The 18,563-nt window shown below is 40.8% G+C and overlaps 1 protein-coding gene across 2 annotated transcripts in view; it reads left to right on the top strand.

Moving 5' to 3' along the window:
• The first annotated feature begins 518 nt into the window (after positions 1-518).
• mmp16 (matrix metallopeptidase 16) overlaps positions 519-18,563 on the top strand; it is a 79,067-nt gene continuing 61,022 nt past the window's right edge. For both annotated transcript variants that reach the window (XM_022754105.1, XM_022754104.1), the window contains exon 1: positions 519-974. In XM_022754105.1, the coding sequence (XP_022609826.1) occupies positions 849-974 (126 nt within the window). In that variant the 5' untranslated portion in view covers positions 519-848. The remainder of the gene's footprint in view (positions 975-18,563) is intronic.

Genomic DNA, 18,563 nt, shown 5'->3' with positions numbered 1-18,563 from the left:
AGCTGATATTAAAGCAATGCTTCAACCACATGTCCTGATGTTGCTGCTTGCTGTAAATTACGGAGCTAGGCCTGTGACTCACTTTTGTTACTGCAGTCTTCCCATTTTGTAAATGATAAATGTGAACAATAATCAAAATAGCCCATTTTCAGCACTGTTCTGAAACCTTTACCTGTAGCCTCATGTTAAAGCTGTTTTTGGGAAGTGAAATATTCACATTCTGCTCTTATTTGGAAAGTTCTGACCAGAATTTGTTTTTGTTTTTATTATGGACACTGAACGCATTGCTACTGCTGATGTCAAACTGTCAGGATGAGGACTGGTTTGAAAGGACAGACTGGTTTGACAGGACAGGCTGGTTTTACAACAGGACAGACTGGTTTTGGACGACAAACTGGTTTTAAAGGATACACTGGTTTTACAGGACACACTGGTTTCATTGGAGAATTTGGAAGAGGAGTGGGATGGGGGCGCTCGGAGCGCACATGCGCACTCGGTGGGAAAAACGATTGAAAACGGGCAGCTATGCCGCGCGGTGCAGAAAACGGGCTGGACGCGTCCGCTTGGAACAACGGCCGGTGTATCGGAGGACTGACCCGGGGTCTGCGGGACTGAAAGGCTGCTGACAGGCGTCAACAGCTAATTTTGCCGGGGGATAACCTCCTGAATCCGCGGAGAAAGCTGCCGACTCCGCTCCTCCCGCTTCCCCTTTCTCTCTCCTGCTTGAGAGACACCGACACATCAGCTATGTTGCTGCTAAACGTGTAGGATTTATTCCCGTCGTCCGCGAGTGAACCGACTGTAAATAAAAGCGAACAGAGACAGAACGCGACAGCAGCGGGTCCACTATGGTTTTACTGGCGCTCCGCAACAGGAGATGTCTACACAGCTGCTGTATGGGGACGCTGTGTTTGCAGTTGGTGCTGTGGATTGTATGTGCCGTGAACGGAGAGGAGCAGCCGTTCAGTGTGGAGGTAAGAACCAGCAACTGAGTGTGTTGACAAGACCAGGTTTCAGAAACGGAATAAGAGACGCGCCTCCCGGCCCGTCAGTCTGCATTACTGGTGTCTAATGTCGAAATAAACATGTATCTCAGACACAGTATAGCGTTGATTGCGTGTTCAACAACAACAACAACAACAACAACAACAACAACAACAACAACAACAACAACAACAGGGTCTTTGTGAGGTACCCAGCAGCGTTGCTGCCTAGTTCCATCCTTTTCTACACTCCTGAATTTTCCTTGACGGAAATCAGTATCACTGTTTGTGATCATCTGGGTTGCTTTGTTAACCTTTCATCTGTCAATAGCAACAGCTTCACTATCATATCATCAGATGGAAAATGTCCTCAATGGACTGGTTTAATTCAGTTAATTCTCGCACTGTTTTCTCCACGTATTAAAAAAAATACTATTCAGTAGCCTACTAAGTCATGGGAACAATGTGGGCAGACTGATAAGATTTTAAGGCAGAGATAAGATTTCTGATATCCCAACTTAATGGACTGGTAAAAGTGTTTTGCCAATAAACTCAAAGGAGCCTTTAGAAGATAATCCTTTTATTCGTCTTGCCTTTGGTTCAAGACACAAGCTTTGCTCCTTTGGGAAAAGAGTGAAATGTGGGTTTTTATCAAGGGCATATCTGACTCTTTTACATCCTTTATTTCCAGATTAATGCACTGCTGTTAAGCCAAAGCTGAATGCATAAAGCTATCATAAAGCTGCACCCCAGAACCCCTCGCTGTCTCTCACACTTGGCTGCACACACACACAAACACAGACACCACACAGGAACATCCTGCAAGTCTACTGACAGTCATTCACATCCTACATCCACGTCTCTACATGATTTGCACACTTGGCATGCTACACTGTTCCATTTGGAAGGCAGAGGGGCAGCAGATTTAGTCCAGATGCTACAGGTTAGTCAGTTAAAATGTCTGAGCTCACATGACAGAAAGAGGAAGAAAGTCAGAGAAACACGAGGAAGTTGTTCTTTTTAGTCTCCAGGTGTATCTTCATTTATACTGGAACATCGTTGTTGACTGTTTGTCCTGAATTAAGTGAAGCAGCTTTTCTCAGCAGCACCAAATCCATGCTGTTCAATAAGGTCCAGCCTCATCCTCTAGTGTAAGACATGATGCACCATGTCAATTAAAATGTAGTTTTTGTATCATCATCACCGTTGTACTTTAAATCTTATTGATTATTTCACATTCCTTTCACTTGCATGTAATTATCCTCCCCAGCCCTGGTGTCTCTTCTTTCTTTTCCAAGCTTTTCTCTGTTGTTCTGTCAGTATGAATATGCTCACAGTTCTCTCATCCTTGCTGTTACTCATTGTCTACTTGTTCTTTAGAAACGTTACAAGTGTAGTAAGTCAGTCTGTGGCAGCCAAGTGACTTGCAAACTAAAGTCTTAACTCTTTTTCTTTTAAATGAGAGATTTGTGCTGAGGGCTTTGGGTAAAACATGATTTAAAAATCAATTTTCATACCAGTCAGTAGTTTTGTTGCATGTGTGAGATTAAACGCATCATAAAATGATGTGAATGGAATTTGGTGGCAGCCTCCTGCTAAGAATCATGTAAAGACACTTGTCAGTGCATTTTCCTGCCAAGAGAATGTAGGATTGACTAAACTCTAAACTAAACGTGGTAACAGTAGCTTCAGATCTGTGATCACTGTGATTCCGCTGCCTGACATCATCGTATGTGAGAAGGATGTCAAAGCCTCCTCATGTCAGAAGTCTTTTCTTTGCCGAAAGTGGGCTTTTCTGTAATGTGAGACATTTATGGCCCCTAATTAAACCATTGTGGTTGTCCTGAGTATACTGGAGGATGAGGACTGTTAAAACTGCTGCAGATCGTGTGAATAATGTTTACCCAATGTTGTCACAACTATTGAGCTTGAAACTTTGAGGATTTGAGCATCAAGTTGGCTTTAAACTGACTAGTTGTTCCAGTGGAGCCAGAAGCATCAGAGGGCGATTGTGTTGGGAGAGAATCCCACTATACTGTAACACTTGGTTTTATCAGAGGTAGCTGAAACGGGTCCCTTACAGTCAGTGCAGTGCAAACAGTTTTGCCACGCATTTGTCCTGCTTCATAGTCCAGTCCATTTGAGTTGGGCTACAGATACAGAACATTATGCAGCCAGCAGGAGGATGACCAGTGTGTCTCTCTATGTCTGCCACATCGAAAACAACTGCTGGTCTGGAAAACCTGTGGAGACTGGACTGATTTCCCTGGAGCCCCGTACTTATTATGACTGTGTGTATATGTGTGTTTGTCTCTGTGCAGTTACACTACAGGTTATAGAGGGTGATAATGAAGAGAGAAATGAGTATTTCCTGTAAATTACAGGTGTGGTTTGAGGTTATCTTGAACCTGCCTAGTACTTGCTGGTGTGACTGTGGTCTTTTAGGAAACTTAACTGGTCCCCCGTTGATTGGCTGCCGTTCATTTTCGGCCGATTTTCATTAAAATTACGTATCGGTAGATTGGAATTAATGCTTCTAGTCACTGATCACCTTAAAGCCGGTCACCTGTGGTTAATACTCTGGTATCTGCGGTTGAGAGAAGTACTGTGTGCTGTGTAATGTAGTCCCACCTCCCACCTTATTCAATGCGCCAGTGCATGTGAGACTGATATAACCTACGCCATCTGCAATGCATGCCAAAAATAATCGTAATCTGCCGTGGATTGGCTGATCTCACCCGTAGATTGGAGTCTGTATCGGCGACAAAAAAAAAAAAAACTGATCAGTGCATCCCTAGTCCTTCTTAATTTGGCATGGGAAACTAATGAATTCATGTGACAGTCCCTTTCAATGGCTTCTCAGCAGGGCCATGTAGAGTAGGTGGACTGTGCGAGCTGGTTTGTATGTGACTCAGAGTAATTAAAAGAGAGATCATGGATGTTGAATTTCTTTTTCCTGTCTGTTCACACTCCAGAAATTGAGTTTTCACAAATGCACAGACATCCTGAATTATCTTCAACTGTCCACTCGTTTTGTGCACATTGGTGGTTCTGAACTCCTCATGGTGCTTCAGGGTTTCAGTGCAAGGTAAATAAACACGTGTTGAAAGGCCAGTGCACTGCTGAAACTGTTGCTCCTGTGCTTGGATTGACGCTACTCTCCAGTTTATAGTTTAAGCTGTGAGGGCAGGCACCATGTGACTGATATGTTAATTTCCATCTGTCTTACAGCCGATTCAGTGCTCTGTAGTGCACCTTCTCTTCATTGTAGTGTACCCTCTTTTCATCCTGCTGGGATTTGAGATATTCTGACTCATGGGTGATGTTTCTCCAGGAACACAGCAACAACAGCAGCAGCACTATGAAGGCAGCGGGGCCTCATGAGCATGGCACCGCCTTGGTTACACTCAGTGTTTCAGAGAGAGGCATCAGGTGGAGCGCTGCCCTCTGAGTTATATTAAGTGTTTGAATCATGCAACTATGCTCACCAGAGACAAAGCACACAGATAATCTGCTGTGAAACAAAGAGAGCGCAAAGTTTCTGTAGTGTACTCCATCTGTGAACACATCCTGTCTCAGATGGATGATATCTGTTCCGTCTGTGTGTCTGTCTGTCTGTCTGTGAGCTACCTATAAAGTCTCTGGTCAGATTTCTGTTAGATATAGTGATGGACAGATGGAACCTGAGTCAAAATAGTAGGGCTGCACCTAGGGCTGGGCGATAAAACGATAGCAATAATTATTGCAAAATTATTTTCCTCGATAGAAACATTAAACATGTTCGATAAATGTTCGATATAATTAATTTCCATCCTTATAGCACGCCACAAATGAATCACGAATGGCCAGTCATGTCGCAGGAATAGAGATCTGCATTGTGCAAGTTAGGATGCATGGTGAGAGGTATAAAACCGGTATGTGATATTATTTACAGACGCACATAGTGGCTTGAAGTTGGAGTGGAGTATGCAAATAAGGGGAAATTAGCAACACTACAGAAAAAGCAGAACGCAGCTTGGAGAACGAAGATATCGTTGACAAGAGAGGCCACTCAACTTCAGTAGTTTGGAGGTGTTTTGGCTATTTAAAGTCTGACAAAAAACAGAGCAATGTGCACTGCACACTGTGCCAGAGACACGTTCCATCAAAGACAGGCAACATCACAAAACTGTTTCATCATTTGTAACAGTATCACCCGTTAGAACACACAGAAAGTAAGAAATTACAGGCCCAAATGAGTATTAGTGGACCCTCGACGAGCGCCAGGCCAGTACCCAGTGCAAATCTTCTTTGTCTATTTATTTTTATTTATTTATTTATTTTGCAGTCTGACCATGTTACATGTGTGCTGTATCACACTGTGAACTTAATTTTCTATTTACTTTGTTGAGTAAAAAGGACTGAAAAGGATTTTGATTTTAATCATGCATATTTTATCATATTTTGAATGTTTACCTTAGAGTTTTTCAATGTTCTGCTGTTTGGCAAGTGTAGAACAGTTTAACCACAACTGACTGGTTTCTTCAACTTTCACTCAGAAGCAAAAATCAGCCTTAAACCTGAAAGAAATAACGATATGGCATTTATTGACTGATATGGAAATTTTTATCATGATAACAGTTTTTTTTTCAGTTTATCAACTAGTTGTTTGGATCCAAACTAATGAAAATGAACCTAATAATTTCACAGAGCCTGCAGTGATGTCTTGAAATTGCTCTTTGTATTTGGCCAATAGTCTAAAAGTTCACCACAACATGAGACTGGAAAAAGTGTTGAATCCCCACGCTGCAGAAGCTAGAACCATCAAATGTTTGATGTTTTTGCTTAAAGTGATAGTTCAGGTAATTTGATGTGGGATTGTGTGAGGAACTTTATAGTCAGTGTATTACCTGCAGGAGATTCGGATCGGTGCCCTCGAGTTTAGACAAGCAGCTGTGAGTACTGCCACAGAAGCTGAGTGATGTTCTACTGTGGACCGGCCCAGCTGCCAAAACGATTGACTTAAGGTTTCGTCTCTACACAAAGCAAGTCATTAGACTTTGTCTATGGATGACAGAGACTTACCATCACTAAATTTAGATTGAACTGTTAATTGTTAATAGAAATTATAGATGATAAAGTGCCTCTGTTGTTGTTGATGGAAAAATTGCTGTTACAGATGTCTTTGTGACACATCTGCTTGCATGCAATCATGATATTAATTTCCAAAATGATGATTTAATGATTTGTGTTGGTACTAAAGTAGCCTAATGAAATATAAAAAAAAAAGAAGTTATATCTTACTTTGTGGGATATGTGAAGCCACAGCCAGCAGATCTTAGCTTAGCATAGCACAAAGACTGGATGCAGTGGGGAGCAGCTGACTCTGCATGGTAGTTAGACTTGTTGCTATGCAGATTTTTGTTTTAAACTTAAGACACCGCCAGGCTAGCTGTTTCCCCGTTTCCATTCTTTATGCAAAGCTAAGCTAATGTGACCTATTCCTTTAATGACTCTGAACAGTGTAGACAGACCAACAGAGCTCAGTGTATGAATATGGGTTTATGTGTGTGTGTATTTAGAAATGAGAAACATGTTCTCATTAATACACAGGTTTTAGTTTTGGTCCCACTGTAACTACTGATGCTGCTCTCAGCACTGAGCCAAAGCAAACTGCTCAGCACTGTTGTCACTATGTGGGGAATGGTAAGTTCCATTCTTGTCACATCTCAGGTTACCAGTTGGCATGCTCAGCCTCTGAGTGGCATCTTGGTAATGGAAAGCAACTGATATGTATATGTAAATATATGTGTATGGGTGTGTGTTTTCTGAGTGTAAACAGAAATCCATGGAAGTGACAGACTTGCATGGATTTCTGTTTACACACAGTTCTCACTTTTAGTGTGTGTGTGTGTGTGTGTGTGTGTGTGTGTGTGTGTGTGTGTGTGTGTGTCATATTTAACATTGGCCAGTGGCTTCACTGCCCTCCCTGCCCTCAGGGCTGTGACTGGTAACCACAGTCCTGTAGGTCACCAGACCAAAGTCAGGACCTTCATTTGTGCTGAAATTTAACTGCACCGAATTCAAAACTGTGTTAAAACAATGTGAAAGATCTGATTTTCTATTTTTGGTGATAAGCGCTCACTGGCATGCTGTTTTTGTGCTGCTTTTCCCAGAAATGGCTTGGCAGTCAAACAGTGTACATGGTGCTTTGGTGTGTTTTTTCTTGAACTTTCTCTTAATGAAGTTTGAACGTTCCGTTTCTTTGCTGTGCCCTGGTGGTTATCAGCACTGATATTAACAACTTAACTACTCCACACAATTATCCAGAATAATCTCAAAGAAATTATGCATCACTTCCTTTGCAGTCAAATCTTTTTCCCAGTGTTCCCTCCCAGATACTCTTTCACATTTAAATGGGAATATTATTCTTTTATTTTCTTTAAAAAATTACACCCTTACCTATAACAAAGTAGAAACTGTTGCTGTTTCTGTGCAGCCATATTTCCTCCTATATACACTTTGTATGTATGAGCTCACCTTCTGTGTCTGGGTGCATGCAGGCATATTTATGAGTGTGTTTATACTTGTGTGCTTCGCCCTTGTTTCTCACTGAGCAATCATATGGATTGCAAGAACACAAGCACACACTCGCGCACACAGCTTTCTTGACGTCATTTGGCTTTGGTAAGAGAGCAGATTTCTGAGCCACTGGGGTGTCTGTGTCAGTCTGTTCACCCAAACTTAGAGACATACAACAACACCTGCACTGACCTAAATGATTCATAATCTCTCACACACACATACACACACACACACAGACACACACCTGATTTTCCTCAGCAGCCTCTTTTTATTGTTCTGAATATTTCTTTTTGAGATGTGTCTTTGGTCACAGCTTACTGAGCTGTTAAATCTTCAATGTGACTGACAACTGCAGCATTAGATGATGACAGTGGGGAATCATATATAAGGCTGTCAGTTAAGCTGTTGACAGAAATGTATGTGTGTGTGTGTGTTTATTTTTACACGGCTCCATCTTGTGAGTCATGGCAACCGTTTCAATCTATAATTGCAATCTGGCTTCTACAATGTAATCACATACCAGTTTATGAATATGTGATCACTGTGCATCCCAAAAATGAACATAAGTGAAAACCGGAACATCAGTCAACCGGATTGAGATTGTGTCTTGCACAGGGAGTCTATAAACCATCATGCTGTCAGACATCATGATCCAGACATTACTTTTGTCATTCTTCAACATCTTAAGTCATCAAAATGCTCTGGAGAGACAGATTACTGAGCAGCATGTATGATCAGGCTGTGACCTTTTTGGCTGACATTTTTGTGACCTTTTGTCCTAATGGGGCAACTGAGATGGTGAACACTGCATGCATAAAGCATTTCTATAGTGTGTCCATGTGTGCATGTGTGTGTAAATATGTAGCAATGCACTGCCAGGTCATGAAATGCAGCTGATAGTTCTGGTGCCATTAAATGTGGTGTTCAGTCCCATGCAAATTCAGAATCAACAGTATGTCCAGCAGTTTAAAGTGTGTGTGCATGTGTGTTTGTGGTTAATGGTGTGGGCAGGAGGGCTGTGGTTGCCTTGACGACCCTGGCACACTCGTCAGAGGTTCAGCATGTAACTGTTGAATAATTCAGGGTGGTCTGATGCCGCAGGCTTTCCCAAGAGGCCAGGATCATGTTCCCCCAAGTCACTTGGACTGAGAGTTCCCAGTTGCTGTGTCCCAGCTCTGCTACTGGACAGATAGATCCACTTTTTACCCCCACTGCCTGCCCCCTCCCTCTCTGTTTTGTTATATAGTCAAAAAGCTGCATGGCATGGATGGGTCAAAGTTTTCTTGAATACTTAAAAATGTACTGTAACCTACAGTAACCCCTGAAAAATAGATGTGCTTACTAGTGGTACTTGGAAATTGCTGTTGTTGCTGTAAATATTTTTCTTGTTATTCCTGATAAATACCACAGCTGGAATGATTAACGTGTGATTTCTTCTTCAACCTGAAGTTTGTACTAATTAGTCGAGCTGTTATTTGTGGTAGAAAAAGGACTCGGGGCAAGGTTGTCCTCTGCTGATTTTCTATCCTAGCAGGGGGCTAATTGTATTCACTCAGCCTCCCTGGGTGTAAAGCAGTTACTGATTAGATGAGAAGAATGGAAGCAGCAGGGTTTTTAGTGTCTGTGGCCAGTACTGACAAGAACTTGCCCATAGCAAAGGAACCTGGTGGAATTTTGTAGCCTACAGGCAACATTTCTGTTCTGCCAGTATGCCACTTGTCACATAGAGTAACTCACCTGTGTCACTTGTGGCAAATGTCTCAGTGTGACCACATCTGCTAAATTACTGTGGAAGATTATCTTGAAGTTTAAGTTTGCATTTGCAGTTTGGACACACAGATCAAGCCCACCAGCACCCAGTGGTCATCTGCTTATTCCATACAAGTAAAACATGGTGTGTGATTTTGAGGATAAATATACCACAATATTTCAGCCATGTTTATCATGAGTTCAGGACAAAAGAGGCTCAAGTAGCAATATTAAGAGCCAATGGGTGTATTCTTTTATTCATTCTATATGTGTATATATATAGTGTACAGTTTGTATGTGTAACCCTGTGACACCAAAGGCGGGTTCAAGCTGCCTGTTTACACCTAATACACTAAGGTGATCTACTGGGATCATTTTTAAGGCACAAGGCATTCTGAGTTATCTGTACAATATCGCATATTTATTGCTCCAGAAACCTGAAACAATTCTCCCAAAAATCATCATCATAAGCAGTATGAAGCTCTTTTCATATTATATCCATTATAACTGGAGGTTGTTTTTAAAAAATAATAAATAAAACCTTTATTCGGTTTGAAACATCCAGGTCCAAGAAGAGCCAAAGCCTGCATTAATTTAACATTTGTTTGCATTTGAAAAGTCCTGTAAACCTGCAGCAACAGTGTATGTGACTGAGTGATACTGTTCAATATACAAGCTAATAAACCTGTGAGTAGCTCAGGCTTGTCAACACTCTCCACTCTCCAGATAAAACATTCATTGACGTCTGTGCCAAACCTGCTCTGATCACAAGCATCATTCAGAAATGTTGTAGAACAGTCTGAGTCTGATTCCTTTCAGCGTAGCTGTGTGTGTGACAGGACTTGGCTGAGTGTATGTGTGTGTTGTCACAGAAATGGATATGGGCCAGAGTAAGAGCCACTCAAGCTCATATTAGTATTTTTTTCTACTGTTTATGTTGTCATCACATGTTCTATAGGAAGGACATGGTGCTAGTAAGATGTAGATGTAAACTTTGGACTGAATCAAGACTTTGACTCTGTAATATCCTACTGACTGGTAACATGTAACAGTTAGTGTCAGATTAGTAGGAATACATCATGGAGCAGCTGAGATGTAACTGTCAACAAGAATTACCTGCTGTGATGTTTTAATCTGTCTTCAAATAAATCCTCATTCAACATCTCCCTGCGTTCTCGAACTGTGAGAACTGTTTGCTTTTCACTACAAACCTGAATCTAATTCAGTGGAACTCAAGTCAAAACTGAGGCACTTTGCAGACTGAGTGGCCGAGGAAGTTGGAGCATGGAGCATGGCAGAAAAATGGTCACTAAAGCCAGTTCCGAAAGTCTACTAGACTAAATTTATGGTAACGGTTTCCAAAAAAGTCTTATTGTCCTAAAGTTGGTGAAAGAATAAAAGTTCGTCAGCATTTCCAAACACAATTTACTGAACTGTTGAGGCCCCTGTTGTTACTTTTACACTCTGTGGCTTCTCCTTAAATTTTAGCCACTTTTAGAGTCAGTCTAATCAAAAGTACAAGTTAACCTGCCCTGTCCACCGCTCTCCATCAACAGTTTATCTGATCACATTATCTGCAGCACCTTTGGATATGGTCCCTGTAACCTGAGGGGGCCAAACTCCGTTCAGCTCATCAGCCACTGCACGCTGTCAGCGTGTTGCCATGCCGACTGGGTTTCCTGAGGCACGTCTCATCCATAATAGAGTGATTCCACCGCCTCGCAGGTTGGCCTTTTGATGGCACCCATCGGCTAATTAGCCCGCCTTCTGCTCGTCAGGTGGCAGGACAGGCTGGCTGGAGGAGGGGTGGTCCGGGGACATGAACGCTGCCACTTCACCTCACTTCAGTGCTTGTGTGAGGCATCTATCAGAAGACAAGGCCTTTGAGTCAATCCAGTACTTGCCCCTATTTCAGTGGGCAATGAAGATGCATGTTAATTTCCTCATGTGTGACGCCTAGGGCTGACAACCTTGCTGGTTCTTTTATCAGTACTAGAAAAAGCCAGGGAATGAAATTAGTTGATCAGTGTCCAACACACACGCACGCACGCACACACAACCACACACCAGGGAAGTTACACCATGTTACAGTGAGCTAAGTTACATCTATGCTCATTACTGTAAGTGCAATAAAACCTTTGTGAGTAAAAAGCTAATGAGACTAATTTATCAGAGCACCTGTTCAACAAACACACATCTGAAGAAAATCAATATTTCCAGCTTTGCCCTCAGCCTCCATCCACCGTCGCTGTGTTTTAGCTGTAATGAGCTTGTTAGGCTAAAAGCAAATTGTTATGACCAAGCTAAAACTAAAGCTGACTGTCTGTATTCTAACTGTTTAGCCTAATTAGTCTTGTATATTAAATTCTGCCCCCCCCCCAACACACACACACACACACACACACACACACACACACACACACACACACACACACATACACACACACACACACACCACCACCACCACCTTAACTGGCCAACAATGAATCAACATCAGCAGTAAGAGGGAGGATAACAGACTTGACAGTGACTGTTAAACTTTCTTTTTAAATTCACTCAATACTCACTCTATGATTGATATGATTGATTTTCAGGAAGGATTACACTTTTTCTAAACATCACTGTTACTGTAACTGAAACAATATTTTGTTGAATAAAAAATAAGAAAATCCAGTCCTGTTCTGAGTGTATCATTTTTCTTGCACAGTAATGATAAAGAACCAATAGGAGCAGTAGTGTAGATAAAATCCTGGTCACACCAATCCTTAATGTCTGTTTGCTGATAGCACAGGCTGAGTTTACGTGACATGACTTAGCTAAGTTTGATTCTGGCTTTGTTGGAAACTATTCTGTTCCTGAAATGTTTTAAATGTAACTGGATGAGAGCCTCAGCAAAAAGAAAATTGTATTTCTCCCCCTCTCTCTTTTAGAGCAGCTATGAAGGCCTACATTTTAAACCAACAAACAAATTTCTTTTTTTTTTTTCCTCTATGTGACAGGTGAAAAAGAAATGTTCTTTGTAAAGAAGAGTGTAGAGCTTAGAGCTGAGGCTTAAGGAGCGTGAGAGAGATCTACTTCAAAGTGCAGTGAAATCAAGTGTGGAGAACCCAGAAATGGGCCCGATGCATGTCGGACATTTCAGCCACCACGCTAGTGGACTCCTTATTTTTCCACTTCAAGAGTGCCTTGATTTCTGGACAACTTTGACCTCAGTCTACCACTTTACTCTTTCAGGAAGTGGTCCATATTTTTCTAACATGACTATCAGCTTACACACAAGGAGCTGCTTTAAATCAGTTGATTTCTGGTCTGTGTCAGAGTTGCGGTAAAAGTCTGAATTGAACAAACAAATGTGGCAAAATTATTTCTGCTTAAACTAGAAACATTTTCATCATGACAGTTACATGTTTTTCACAATATTCGACATGTCCTCTGTCTAAACTGGGTCTAACTGATTGTTGATCTTTACTGCAGATTCAGTGTAGTTATCAGTTTAAATTTTGGGAAATTCCACTTCATAGATGAGAAGATTGATAAAACTCACAAATTGTGACTTTATAATTCCAGTTTTTGACTTTGACTGTGTGCTGGGAAAGAGCTAAAATGCGCCAATGTACCATTTCCTGATTTGATCCAAGGAGCAGAACTACAGATGTGAACATACTGCAAGAGACTTGTATTGCAGCACTCTATGAGCTATGGTTCCTACCCTGTGTCGTTACTATTACACCAACATGGAGTCCACATAGCAGCCGTATTGAACAGCGTCATCTTTGCTTACAAGCTACCTTGTTATCCAGTCGTATTGAATAAGGAGGCTGATGAGCTGGAGCCTCCTGCTCCTCACATCGGCAGAACACCAGGAACCATAGATCAGAGAGAGAGAGTGACTCAATGAGAATAAGAGGAGAGCAGCAGAGAGGGAGGATAAAGACAGAAAACAGAAAGAGAAAAGCAAAGAGCTCAGCCCTGATTCAGAAAAACATCTTTGGGATTTACTTCTCTGTCTAGGATTAAAAGAAGAAGGTGGGTCACTGTGCTGAAAGCAGAGAAACACACCTGAGCCGTCAGCTGTGTTGTATTACAGGCAGTGGTAATATCTGCTGTGTTGCGTTTGAAAACATCAGTGGCTGTCTATCAGCATGTCCTCTACTACTTCTGAAAACTTGTACGACAACACTGATTCTCGCTGTAACTCTAGCTCCTTCTAGTTTTTGAATACTGAATACTTACAATGTATGAGCCCAGACATAATCTACACATTTTGGCCAGATGACTTGGGTGCAGTCTTGGCAAACTTCTGCAGTATTCATGTGTTTGAGCCTTAAGCTCATGCTTCTCTTTGACTCCTGCTGGAGCGTATTTGTTTTGATTCTGTAGCAGCCTTTGTGTGTCTGACCGTGGATTGTTTTAGATCTTCAGTGTGACTAATGAACTGAAGAAAGACAAGTTTATAAGAAAGTGCAAACAGAAGCAAAGTGATCATAGTTCTGTGAAATGCCCTGAAGTAGTCTGAGCAGTGTTGCTGAGATATAGAGTATTTGCCTGAATGAATGAACAACTTTGAAATGAAATTAAACAGAAATCATGGTTCTTCACTTGTTTCTTTTACTATGAATGTATATTATTCATTTATTTAGTAATAGATGCAGTTTTTGTAATAATAATGATAAATGGTCATGACACTGCATTACAGTTGATAGTGTTGAAGCCCATGTTTCAGTGGAGTCCTGCATAGTAATTTGTTTTTCAAAACTAATGGCATCAATTACTTCATTGATGACTCATTCAGTCTTTACAAGTTGGTATGACGAGGCCAGCCTTCTTTTTTGTTACTGTGCAAACTGACAGAAAAATGTTGGAAAACTACAAATTCATAGGAGAAAGCTGAGGGAGATGACACGGACATTTACCTTGTGGGGAATATAGGATCCAGCCTCTCACGAGTCCCCAAACTTAATGTAAGTGTGTACAGTTTGGTGCCATTCAAAATTCTTTATAGATGACTGACAAACTGCTAATATATAATAATATTAAGAATAAATGAGAATAGATAATAAGAAATAAAAATAGTGGAAAAGTAAAAAACAAACAAAAAAATAGATAAAAGACTGACAAAAAGAATGAGTACAATAAAATAAAAGATTAAAAAATGGCAGTAAAACATTCTGATTCAAGATAAAGAGGATTAAGGTTTAAAGATATCAACATTTTGAGCTGCTCTCAGATCATAAAAGCTTAAAATTTCCTTACCTGGTGCTGCAAGACCGTCGTTACGACCCAGAGAGAAATCGTTACTCAAAGAGGTCTAACATAATTACATGAATCAAGAGTTGCATAAAGCTGCAAAAACTGAACCACCGGAGCGACCAGAAAAAGGTAAAGGAAAAATGTATGTAACAACCATGAAATGCTTTAACATCAAAAAAGAATTTTAAATCAATACCGAAACTGACAGCCAGTGTTAGGACTGTAGAACAGGTATATCGTGTTCTGTCCTTCAGCAGATTCATCTGTAACTGGTTTATAACCTTTTTATTTGGACCAGATAGGAGAGCAACACAATAGCAATATTTTACATTTTTAGTTAAAGGGGCCTCCTCATGACACCTCCTGGTTAAAAATGAGTGGTCCTAAAATTGATCGCTGGGGAACCCCTCAATTTATTTTAGAGTGTTTTTTACAAATGATCATTGAGCCCTTCCAGGGAGATATGAGGCAAACCATTTTATATTCTTTAAACAGAGAATCATATACAATCAACACTGCCGAGTATATATCACATGTGTCTGTGATTTATTAAACATCTCTGCATGAACCAAACATAGACGTCAGTTCCAGGATCAACAGCTACATCCTGATTAGTGTTGCAGAAGAGACTCAGTCGACTGTGTTTGCTAGTTTAAAAAGTTTCACTGTAATTACTGCCTGCTCTCTTCTCCTACAGTATATTCACTTTTTGTGCTGTCTTGCTGTTTTCCCTGCAGTGCTGTATATATAAAAAAGCAGTGTGACAGCTACACCCTCCATATCCCACCTCCTTCTCTGGTTCTCCTTCTCTTATGAGACACTACACAGCGCTTCACCACTGTCTAATATCCTGTTAATGTCTGAGTGACAGACACATCTAACAACAGCCTCTGCTTCCTCTTTCTTTTTCTTTCTTCCCACCTCTTAAGATGACCACCCTATTTTCTTTTCTTTTGCAGCATCGCATTTACAAACCCCAATTCAAAGAAGTTGGGACATTGTGTAAAATGTAAATAAAAACAGAATACAGTGATTTGCAAATCCTTTATGACCTACATTCAATTGAATACACTACAAAAACAAGATATTTAAAGTTCAAACTGAAAAACTTTTTTTTTTTTTTGCAAATATTCACTCATTTTGAATTCCAAAAAAGCTGGGAAAGGGGCATGTTTACCATTGTGTTACATCACCTTTCCTTTTAACAACACTCAATAAGCATTTGGGAACTGAGGACACTAATTGTTGAAGCTTTGTAGCTGGAATTCCCTCCCATTCTTGCTTTATGTACGACTTCAGTTGCTCAACAGTCTCCGCTGCCGTATTTTGCGCTTCATGATGCGCCACACATTTTCAATGGGAGACAGGTCTGGACTGCAGACAGGCCAGTCTAGTACCCGCACTCTTTTACTACGAAGCCACGCTGTTGGAACGTGCAGAATGTGGCTTGGCATTGTCTTGCTGAAATAATCAGGGACGTCCCTGAAAAAGACGTCGCTGGATGGCAGCATATGTTGCTCCAAAACCTGTATGTACCTTTCAGCATTAATGGTGCCTTCACAGATGTGCAAGTTACCCGTGCCATGGGCACTAACACACCCCCATACCATCACAGATGCTGGCTTTTGAACTTTGCGCTGATAACAATCTGGATGGTCCTTTTCGTCTTTAGCCCGGAGAACACGACATCCATGGTTTCCAAAAACAATTTGAAATGTGGACTCGTCAGACCACAGCACACTTTTCCAATTTGCGTCAGTCCATCTCAGGTGAGCTCGGGCCCAGAGAAGCCGGCGCCGTTTCTCGGTGTTGTTGATATATGGCTTTCGCTTTGCATGGTAGAGTTTTAACTTGCACTTGTAGATGTAGCGTCGAACTGTGTTAACTGACAATGGTTTCTCAAAGTGATCCTGAGCCCACTCGGTAATATCCAGAATGATGTCGGTTTTTAATGCAGTGCCGCCTGAGGGATCGAAGGTCACGGGCATTCAATGTTGGTTTTCGGCCTTGCCGCTTACATGCAGAGATTTGTCCAGATTCTCTGAATCTTTTGATGATATTATGGATTGTAGATGATGAAATCCCTAACTTCCTTGCAATTGTACGTTGAGAAACGTTGTTATTAAACTGTTGGACTATTTGCTCACGCAGTTGTTCACAAAGTGGTGAACCTCGGCCCATCCTTGCTTGTGAATGACTGAGCCTTTCGGGGATGCTCATTTTATACCCAATCATGACACTCACCTGTTTCCAGTTAACCTGTTCACCTGTGGAATGCTCCAAACAGGTGATTTTTGAGTGTTCCTCAACTTTCCCAATCTTTTGTTGCCCCTGTCCCAGCTTTTTTGGAACGTGTTGCAGGCATGAAATTCAAAATGAGTAAATATTTGCAAAAAAAAAAAAAGTTTTTCAGTTTGAACTTTAAATATCTTGTCTTTGTAGTGTATTCAATTGAATGTAGGTCAAAAAGGATTTGCAAATCACTGTATTCTGTTTTTATTTACATTTTACACAATGTCCCAACTTCTTTGGAATTGGGGTTTGTACATAATAGTTGTAGCTCATACTGCAAAAACACATTTCATGTACACCTTTTGTTCAGAAAAATGGTCTAAACACTGCAGACTACATTATCTTCCTGTGACAACCAGGCAGTTTAATATGCACAATAATGTAAAAGCTCTAAATTCAAATTAGTTTTAAACAAATTGACAGTTTCCATATGTCTGCAGTGTCTTAGAGCTGCGACTAATGACTGTTTTCATCTACCGATTATTTTCTTGATGAATAGTTTGTTCTGTAACAGAAAAAAATGCCTGTTATAATTTACCCTAGTCAAAGGAGATTTTTTCAAATGTCTTGTTTTGTTCAATTGATAGTCCAGAAACCACAGATATTCAGTAGACAGTCATATGATGAAGAGAAGCATCACATCTGAGAAGCTGGAACCAGTGAATGTTTGCGCTTCAAAAATGACTAAAACAATGAATTGATTATCAAAATAGCTGGGAAGTAATGTTTTGTTTATCAGCTAATAGTTGATGATGAAGAACAAATAGGTCTAGAGGCTCCATCAGACTTAGTGAATCTTGTGTTGAATTGAAATGTTTCTCTACTTCTTTAAACACTGCAGGGGGAAAACCGCCTCATTGCATTTGGATTTCTGTTTGGCTAAATATGCAGTGCCACGTCTAAACTGTATTCTTTTTCATAAATATCTTTTTTTTCCCGGCAGGGAAATCACCGGGGCAGTGGTTAGAGGACAGGCCAAACGTGGTTACAATAAGAAAGCTCCAGTGTCAGAGAGAAGACATGAGGGAGGGACATGGGAGAGGACAGATGATTGCAGGACAAGAAAAAGGAAAGTTGACATAAGGAGGAAAATAACAGCAGTACAAAGAGAAGATGTGGGAAGAGGAAACATTGCTGAAAGAAAAGTGTGTATGATACCTGCTGATTAATGATATTTGAATGAGTTGAGCTTTAACTGAGTGTGAATGTCTAATGTATATGTTGCTGATGATGACGTATAATAAAATTTACAGATTTAGAAGTTTAAACCTGAAAATTTCAAAAGATTAAAAATTAAGATTAGAATGTAATAAAACTGCTATAATGTTTGCAGTGTTGCAAAGATTTAATATGCACGCCTTTCCCAGGCACCACACACTTATGCAGACATTAACAGGTGCCCTGTCTGCTTTGCATTCTGGGACTTATGACACTGTTTTAACAGCGGAAAGATCTGAAACTCAGGCAGCTCGAAAATAACTCAGAGCAGAGCTGGCAGGGTGTAACCAAGGGTCAGTCAATCATCAGCATTTCAAACCTAAATCATAGTTTGTACTTTCAGAACCTCATTGTCAGTTTACCTTATACAGATCACTAAACTTTGCCAGATTACAGTGGAGGATATGAGTGTGTTTCAGAGAGAGATTTGTTGATTTGCATGTGTGTAGCCGATAGATTAACATTACGGGGGGAGATGGGATGTGGTCCCTGGTAATCTATCTACTG

Source organism: Seriola dumerili, unplaced genomic scaffold, assembly GCF_002260705.1.
Source record: "Seriola dumerili isolate Sdu_G_001 unplaced genomic scaffold, Sdu_1.0 BDQW01000216.1, whole genome shotgun sequence".
In the NCBI taxonomy this organism is placed as follows: Eukaryota; Metazoa; Chordata; class Actinopteri; order Carangiformes; family Carangidae; genus Seriola; species Seriola dumerili.
Note: the sequence above shows the minus strand (reverse complement) of the source record. Positions and strands in the feature narration are given on the sequence as shown.